Genomic DNA, 9057 nt, shown 5'->3' with positions numbered 1-9057 from the left:
GAGTCTTTATTTGTAAATACACATAATGAATTATAAACAAATCAAATCATATCAGGACTTGTTCCAGGAGAACAAAACAAAAGCTGGAGGGATAGGTGAGACAAGGTCAGCTACATGTTGCTAATTCTTGACGCTGTGTGATAAGTACTTGGGGATTCATTAGACTATTTTTGAAATTTTTCATAACGAAAATATATGTATATGTGTTCATATCTGCTAAGATCAAAAAGATTTTCTAAATATAATATTGTTAAGGAAAGGAAGTTAAAAACTGCACAATCTGGCTTCCATTTGCAGGAAAAGGAAGGGCATTTTTTTAGACGGGTTATTTCAGAACATATGTGAGACATTGCCATGCCAGCAAAATGGGGAGCCCTGCTTTATTGTCCCATTTGTCTTGTCTCTGAAGGAGGTGTTTTCACCAGTAGAGGCATCAAGGTCTTTCTTTGTGTCAGCTCAGGCTGCATAGAGTAAATCTCTGTCCCTAGCAACAGAGCCACTTCACTGATGCAAAGGTGGAGAACAGACACCCAGCCAGGGCTCCTGCATTCTCTGGCAGCTGGTTTCCTGGAGCACCGTGTTAGACCCCCAACTCCCCATATTGCACAGAAAGTTGAAGTTTCGGTAACAGTTGGCTCACAGGTTATATAAACAGGCGGTGGTGCTACCTGCATCCTGTGAGAACCCTCAGTGCATTTCACAAAGATCAGTACTTGGAGGACAGAAGGACCTGCCCCCACAGTGTACTGCACGGGAAGGTAGTGAATGCCTACTCAGTGAATGAGCAGGCTGCCTGGAACCCTCCAAGCAGGGGCCAAGGAGAGGGCACACAGGGCAGTAGTCCTTGTGGGCATGGGTCAACCTCACCAGCTAAGGCAGGACCCCTACCCAAGCAAGGACAACGTGCCTAAGAAGTCCAGGCATGCACAACTTCAGGCAGGACTGGGTCCACGTGCACAGATCTGTTTTCCTCTGTTTTATTTCCACTCCTGGATTTTCCCCACCGGGGTCAAGCTGGTTACAAATGACATTCCAGTCTTACATTCTAATACCTTAGTAAATTCACCGGAAACAAAGTCCCTCTTTTCTGATGGGTCCAGCAAAACTCCTCCAGTATGACACTCACTGGTTCTCATAGACCTGATTTAGGCCCCTTGTCCAGCCCAGACCCAACCCCTGTGTTCAGAATATGGTGCCCTCATTATCCAGACCTGGGTCATGTGCTCACCCCAGGAACCAGGCAGCAAGCCAGCCCCTGTGATCCAAAAGGCTGAGAGTAGAGAAGGGGTAATTCCACAGAGGAATCCAGGGTGTTGTCCCCAAAGGGGAGGGAAACAGGCCCAGATGTCTCCTCTGCCCATCGGTTACTCCAGAAGGCACCTTTGCCTGCCTACCTAGTGAACACCCAGACAGTCCCTCCCTGAAGCCTCCTTCTTGCACCAGCAGGGTCTGGGAAGGTCTCACATCCCACTGCCTCAACAAACATGTAAATGAGGCCACACATGGGTCAGGAATAGCTCCAGTAATGCCCTGGGGCCCGGTCCCCTGCCTGGTGGGATTGGACTGACCCTTACCTAGGATGCCCTCCATCGCCCTGCAGGGTGGCCCACCCAGAAGCACCCCCTCTCCACTGATGGAGAGGGAAACTTTCCATGGAGAGTCCTGGACCCCGCACCTCCACCTTCTGTCCTTTCCCGGGGCTCTAAGAATCACAGCCAAATGCCGCTGCTAGACTGGACAACTTGGAGGGACACTTACCCTTGGAGAGCCCCCTTCTCCACTCCCCCACCCCCACCCAGAAAGCTGTAGGATATCAGCAGTGTGAAGGAGTATCTGGCCCGCCTGCCTTCGGGGCCAGGCAGGAAACCCAGGCAGGTAGGACAGTCAGCACCAGCCTAGGAGGAGAGACAGGGAGAATGTGGGGGTCAACCTCTTCTTGGGACACTGCCACACTCAGTGATGGGCAACTGATCCTCAGCGTGGGGCCCGGATTGCCAGCTCTTCTAATTGGTCACAAGAAACTGGAAATCCAGGGCACAGCCTGGGCCCTTTTTAATCTTGGCTTAGTAGAGGGGAAAGCAAGGAGACAAGAATGCATTATCAGAGTCTCTGCAGGGATCGGTGGCAGCTAGAGTGACCAACTGTCACAGTTTACCCAGAATTGAGGGGTTCCCAGAACGTGGCAACTTCAGTGCTAAAACCACAACAGTCCCAGGCAAACTCAAACAGCCCAGGTCACCCTGGGTTGTGCCCTTGGACAGAGGGATTCTGAGCATTTCCTGAAGGGAATGTGCAGGGTTAAGGAGACCAGTAGGGCTGGGTCAGCTTCATGGGGTACTCAGCCCAAGCATAACCACTCTGTCAGGAGCCAGAGAGGGCAGCTATGGGAGAGGCCACCAGACAGAACCTGAGGCCTTGGGGAGAGGATGGCTATCCTGACCGTACCCCCCACCCCAGGCCTCCTGCTGGGTTTCTCCCCCTGGCTAGAGCCAACCAGAAGTCAGAGGGCTTGGGACCCCAGATGAAGGCCAGCTTCCCAGGGCACAGAGCAGGGGGAGGGATGAAGAGTGAATCTGGTTCCTTTTTGTCTCTGAGATGCTTGCCTGAAATAATATACTGCTTGGCATGGGTTGAGCTCTGGTAGTGCCATGAAGGCGTTACCATCACCAGCTCCTGTGTCTTGGCCAGAGAGCCTCCAAGGCCTGCACTCTGTGGGGTGGACCTGCTGCCCACAGCCAATGCATGATGCAATCTCAGATTTTTGCTCATCCTGCACAGACCCACACTCTCTCCTGGCCAAGCAGAGCAGAGACCCAGCTTTCTCTGGGTGCAATGGCACCAGAGGTACATCGGGTACAAAGCTGTCATTCCTGGGTCAAATCCAGTCTTCACAGGACAATCTGAAATTCCTTCTAAACAGAATTCAAGCATCAGCTATGAAACAATTTTTGCAGTAAGGTGTTTTGCCAAAATCCCGCTTTGGTTTCAATGTTTGTTGGATCTGCTGGCAAAATAACCACTCGTTTCACACAACTGAACAGATTTAATTAATTTTTTAATAGAAGATTATTAATTTATATAACTTCAATATACAGTCATTAGAAGGGGAAAACAGCTGACACCTACATCCAGATTCAAACAGCAGCTGAGAAGTCCCGCGTAACAGCAATCTGGAGTCCCAAATGGGAGAGATCCTGGGTGGTGCGTCCACCCCACAGGTGAGACTTCAAATTGCAGTTCTGGGGACTTCCGTTTATAATCCCAGGCCGCAAACTGTTATCATCAGTTTGTGCACAAAAACGCAGCTTTGGTTCAATCATAACAATGCTGTTGGTTTCAACGTGTGAGTCACAAGATTTTCTAGACCCGGGGGGACTGGCCAGGTCCCCGGGGCTCAAGAAGTTCTAAGATCCACTCCTTTCTTATCGTAAGTGCTGCTTGACTTGTTTATAACAATTGTGTGTGAGCAGGCACGCAGTCCAGGCAGGGTCACAGGTTGGTCAGAGGCCTACTTCTGCCTCTGAAGCCTGAACAAGACTACTTTACTAGTTTTCCCAACATAAGGCCATGTTGTTGTTTAAATAATGACTATATATGCAAAAAAAGAGCGTTTGTAGTGGGGGCAGGGGGAGGTGGCATAAAACGTTGACAGTGATTAACCCTTAAAAATTTTTTATTCTGTATTTCCTAAAATGAATATGTATTTCTTCCGAAGAATGAAGTTATAAAGATTTATAATTAGCCCTATTTAAAAAAAAATTAACTTACAATTATAAAAGAATACACAAGTTCAGCCTTGTGGCAGACCTCCTCTTCAGTACCTGCAGGAGAGAGAAGGTGAAACAAGTTCTCCAAGGAACTCCTCAGGAAGGTCACCTCTGTGCAGCCCCAGCCTGTGTTGAAAGGGTGGTCTTCTCTTGCCTCAGAGCTGGGGTGAGGTGGGGGTGGAGTGGAACCATCTGGCAGCCCAAACTTGAGCTGCACAACACTCCCTTTTTCCCATGCCCTAGCCAAGCTTCTGAGGCCTTCCTCCCCCAGGCCCTCCCTCTGTGGAAGGATTCCTGCCTCACTTTCCCACCCAGCTCACCATTTTTGGCTGTCCTTGAACCCTGGCCCTTGGCCAGTCTCTCAGACTCTCCCTAGCCATGGGCTTTTTGTACCCCACTCATCCCCCATCCACCTACCCCAGCTCCCAGGAGGGAGGGGGTGGAGGGCTGGAGGGTGTCTTCCTGCCCCACAACCAGGTCTGGTCTCATGCTTTGCTGCTCCTTGTTCTCCCCATCTCAAGTCTGAGCCGAGGCCCAGCTGTCCTGAGTCAGGGTACTCCATCTAGGTATGACATCTGAGGTCTGGCCCAGGCTCTCTGAACCCCATCTGCTGTGGGGACCACTCAAGGTGCCCTTAGAATCTTGTGCCTGCCCCCAGATGGAGTGATCCAATACAGGGCTCCCAGCTGCAAGAACCAGTACCCTGCACCCCCAGCTCCCTGGACCCTCCCGAGGCCTGGGAAGCACTGTATTCCACAGCTCTGGGCAGGGTTGGGTCTCTGGACAAAAGGAGCCAATATCGAGGTCTGCCTGGCATTTCTGCTCCCAGAGGGGTACAAAGAGATAAGGAAGAACAGGTCATCATCCCAGGTTGCCCAGTGGCCACAGCTCAGCTGGGGCAGTTGGAGACGGGTGGCAAGGCCCCTGATGGGAGTCCTTGGGAGCTAGTAACAGCCCAGCCAGAACTCCTGAAGGAGTTAGAGAGTGGCCTTCACCATACCACGACCCTGTAACACTCCCTATGCCCCAGCAGAAATGTCAAAGGGAAAACAGCTGAACAGGGTTTATATCAGCCTTCCGGGAGATAGCAGGCACCTTCTTTGTCTTCCAGAACAGCCATGGGACTCAGCTGTACTGTGTATGGGGTGCAGGAGAGCAGATCTTTGGGTTGTTTGGGAGAAACTAGATCAATGAGCAAATCTTCTGACTATAAAAGTTGGCTTGAGGTTGGAAAAAATGTGCAGGTGAAGAAGCCATGTCTGCGGCTGCAGTTTGCAATCCCAGTGTGAGGTCCCACCCTGCTGGCCAGAGGGGTCAAGGTCACTCCTAACAAGTGGGGTCAGACCTAGCCAGGGTGATCAGTCTGGGCACTAGACACCTAGCACCCACTGGGAGTGAGCTCAGAGCCCTGCTCCACCAGGCCCTGTGGGCTTCTGGCTCCAGCTCCTCAGGCTCACCCTTCTGGAAGCACAGGTATGGGGCCAGGCTGGGGAAGGTGTCTATGCATGGTCCCACATCCTCCCTCCTCTGAGAAGGACCAAGCCTTGGTCTCCAGATCCAGACCAGCCCCCACTTCCTGGCTTTGTGACTTTGGTCAGATTGCTTAATTTCATCAAACCTCAGGGTACTCCTGGGCTGCACCCAGACAGGTCCCAGACACAAGGCGAGAGCAGGAAGCGGCTCCAGCCAGCAAGACCTTATGGGCTGGGGCCACCAGCTGCCTAATTGCTCCCCTGGACCTCAGATCCCAGTTCCGACAGGTTAAAGGAATCAGGACTCTACTTGGTTGCAAATGATAGAAGTCACTTCAGAGTGCCTCAAGTGAAGATGGGAATTTATTGAGCTCTGGTACTGAGAAGCCTAGTGATAGATCCTGGCTTCAGGCCCAGGTGAACCCAGGGCTCCAAAAATGTTTATCTTTCTCCATCTTAGGGATTTGCTTTGCTCTGGATTCTTCACTCTCAGACAGCCTCTCCCCACCCAACCCCAAAGGTGACAAGAAGGTCCCCGGCATCACCACTCTACCCTCTAGCCAGCTGTGCCACTGGGCAAGGGACAAGCTCATCTTTTCTGCTGATTTTCCCATGTCCATAAGCAGATTGACAAGGGTCCAGCATGGGTCACACACTAATCCCTGAACCAATGCCAGGGCCAGGGGTATCTAGTGGTTATGTAGCTAGGCCCAGGCCACTGTCCTTCCAAAGGTCTCTCAGGGGCTGGTCCCCAAGGCAGGGCAGCAGCTGCAGATACCTCCACAGGGGTCCTAGTATTCATGCTCCTCTGCACCAGAGGGCTGTGAATCCCCGAGGAGGATAGGGGGCAGATGTGGACCCTGCTAGGACCTCAGGGTTCCTGCTGTCTTGGTGCTAGAAGAAGGCCTAAGAATATCATCCTATCCCCACCGCAGTTACAGAGGGTAGAGGCCCTGGGGCAGAAGAGCCTGATCTCCCAACTCAAGCTCTAGCCCTCAGCCATGGGACCTTTGCACATACCAGTACCTCCCTTTTCAAATCTGTTAACTTCCTCTGGCAACTGCCCTGACTCTATACTGACCTGCACCAGCCCCAGCCTCAGGCCCAGCCAAGTTCCAGGCAGCCTGGCACCCTCCACATCAGCCAGGTCTGTCCCTCCTCCCTGTATCCCACTTGGAACCATCTGGCTCTCTGTGACACTAGACTTGTCTGCTGCCCACCACTTTTTAAGTGCCACGAGGTCCCAAGCTGGATCTATTTTCACTCACCATTAGGTCCCTAGTACCAGGACAGGCATGAAGCAGTTTGCTTAGGAAAGAGGGAACGAGTGAGTGAAACTTGACAGTGCACTGTGGAGGTTGAGAAGCAAATGCGGCAGCTCCTGAACCAGCTCTGTTGTTTCCTAGCAGGATTACTCAACCAATCCGCTCCTTACTGTCGCTGAGCCTCAGTTTCCTCAAAGGTCCAATGTGTGTAATAAACGCCTACTCCTGCCAGGGCCTGCAGAGCCTTGAGAAGCTAGAGACGGATTACATTAGGAAAAATGCTCTAGAGAAGACGTAAAAAGCTTCGTTTTTTCTCTAACACAACTGAAGAGTATCTGTTTAGAATTTCAGGCCTTTTTTTTTTTTAGTAAAATAAAAAACACCAGATGTCTTCGAAGTACGCAAATGTTGGGACAGTTCTCGTGACCTTCCTCGTGAGACCCAGCCCAAAGTACAGGGGGAAGGGGAGGGGACGGCCAGTAACCAGGCGGGGGAACGCAGGCCTCTGTGACTCACGGCGGGGCCAGATTAGGGCTCCCGAGATTATGCCGGCTGAGCGCAGGCCAGCTGCGCGGAGAAGTCAACCAGCGCCCCTCTGGGAGGATGCGGCTTCCTGGGTTCCCCCAGCTTTGCTCAATACTTGGGGAATCCCGGCCTCCGACTTCCGGCTCTGCAATAAATCCCAGGTTCGAGTTCTGACACCGCCTCGGCTGCCCAATTTTGGCAAAGTCCCTTTCCATCTCTGAGCCTACCTTGTGCTGCGTCTCTGGTGCCCTGAGAGGAGTCTGGCACACAGAGGGGCGCACACCCGGAACACGTGTTATTATGCCCGACATTGTACTCTGTGACTTACACAGACTGCCTTAACAACATTACGACCCGGGAGGTAGGTTTCATTGTTATCCCTATTCTATAGACAGGAAGGCTGAAGCGCAGAGCGATTCAGTCCCCTGCCCAAGGTCCCACGTCTACTCACTGGTTGAGTCTGGGTCTGAACTCAGGAAGCGTGCTGCCGCCACCAGCCCGTTTCCAGAATCTAACGCCGGACGCCCACGTGCTACAGCCGGGACTTGCGCCTGGGAGCCGCCCCTAGCCCGCTGCTCAGACTCCTGGGGGCCAAGTGCCCGCCGTTGTCACGACAACTGGGGGCCAATGGGAAGCGGGCAGGCGGGAGGAGGCCACGCCTCGACCACGCCCCTGGAGGAGGGCTACGAGCTATAAGGGCCAGAGGCCGAGCGGCGGGAGCTAGAGTCCAGGAGCGCGAGGTGCGCACGGGGCTGTCCAGTGTCAGCTGAGCGTAGAGGCCCGGAGCCGGGAAGGGTGCGAGGAGCGGCCAAGATGTGTGGTGAGTGCAGCGCCCACCTGCGGCCCCCTCCGTGGCGGCCGCGGGTTCCGGCGCCTCGGCCTCTCAGAGCCTGGGCCCAAGAGCCGGGCCCTGGGGACTGGAGACGGCGCGAGATGGGGGCGTCGATTTGCCCTGGTCCCCGACAGAGGGGCTTTCAGGGGCTGGGCCTGCCTCCCCTTGCCCCGGCCGCCGAGTGGGTGTCCCAGGGAGGGGTGAAGGGGAGGGTGCCCAACCCCGTTCTCGAACCCACAGAGGGGAGGGAGTTGGTTCTGTCCTAGGCCTGGACCCTCGAAACACAGAGGTGTGTCCGCACCCCGTGTCCAGTGAGGAAAGCGCCCCCAAGTCGCCCACAAGGCGGCCAGGCGCAAGCCAGCGCGCATCCCGGGCGCGGGGTGCCCAACGCGGCTCTTAGCCCATCGTGAACACCGATGAGAGGCGACCACACTTGCACCGTCCCCGTGGTGTCGGGAGCAGCCCCTGGTGCGCTCGGGAAGGGCCTGTGCATCCTCCTCACGTCCCAAAATGAACTTCTTGTCCCTAGAAGGGTTGATTCCGGATTGCCGCCTCTTCGCTGGAAAGAGCTCTCAGCGAGGCGCGGGGAAGAAGCAGCACCTACCGCCGAGCTTAGGGCGGAATCTGGGAGAGGGAGCCCTGGACTGGGAGCGGGATCGGGTCCCGGCGTCTCGAATACCGCGGTGACTGGGCGCGGTCCCTCAAGGCTGCGGGACGGTGGGGAGGGCGGCCCGGCCCTGCGCGCACATCTGCAATTCCTTACTCTCCTTGCTGGACCGCCTCCGCTGGCTGGGGAGAGGGCCGAGAACTTCTGCTGGGACAAAAGGTCACTGTGCATTTTTTTTTTTTTTCCTTGAGTGGGATTCAGTTTCCCATTCCAGCCTCCTGTGGCTGGAGGACCTGGTGAAACTTTTGAAGCCATGAAAGGCCTCTGTCTGACCGTGCTCAGGGCTGCTGGGGTCGGGTGTGCCAGCAGTGAGCCGTGGGCCGAGGTCTGTACAGGCCTTGTTTCTGAGGCCAGGCGCTCCTGAAAAAGTGAAAAAGGACAGACTGACCAAGGAGCAGGCAGCTGACTTTTGGGGTGCAGCCTCCCCCAGGCCAAGCAGACATCAATTTAAATTCCTGAACCCTCAGCAAAAATGTCAGGACTCCTGGGTGTCACTGGTAATGTACATATAGGGCTGCCGGTAGGCATT

General features: G+C 54.2%; 1 protein-coding gene across 2 annotated transcripts in view; it reads left to right on the top strand.

Annotated features, from left to right (window-relative positions):
• The first annotated feature begins 7803 nt into the window (after nt 1–7803).
• GFPT2 (glutamine--fructose-6-phosphate transaminase 2) overlaps nt 7804–9057 on the top strand; it is a 46504-nt gene continuing 45250 nt past the window's right edge. The window contains exon 1 of one of the 2 annotated variants that reach the window (XM_007465515.1): nt 7804–7849. In XM_007465515.1, the coding sequence (XP_007465577.1) occupies nt 7843–7849 (7 nt within the window). In that variant the 5' untranslated portion in view covers nt 7804–7842. Of the gene's footprint in view, nt 7850–8277; nt 8330–9057 lie in introns of those variants that run through there. The other variant, XM_007465514.1, reaches the window with a different exon arrangement.

This window comes from Lipotes vexillifer, unplaced genomic scaffold (genome assembly GCF_000442215.2).
Source record: "Lipotes vexillifer unplaced genomic scaffold, Lipotes_vexillifer_v1.1 scaffold613, whole genome shotgun sequence".
Classification (NCBI taxonomy): domain Eukaryota; kingdom Metazoa; phylum Chordata; class Mammalia; order Artiodactyla; family Lipotidae; genus Lipotes; species Lipotes vexillifer.
Note: the sequence above shows the minus strand (reverse complement) of the source record. Positions and strands in the feature narration are given on the sequence as shown.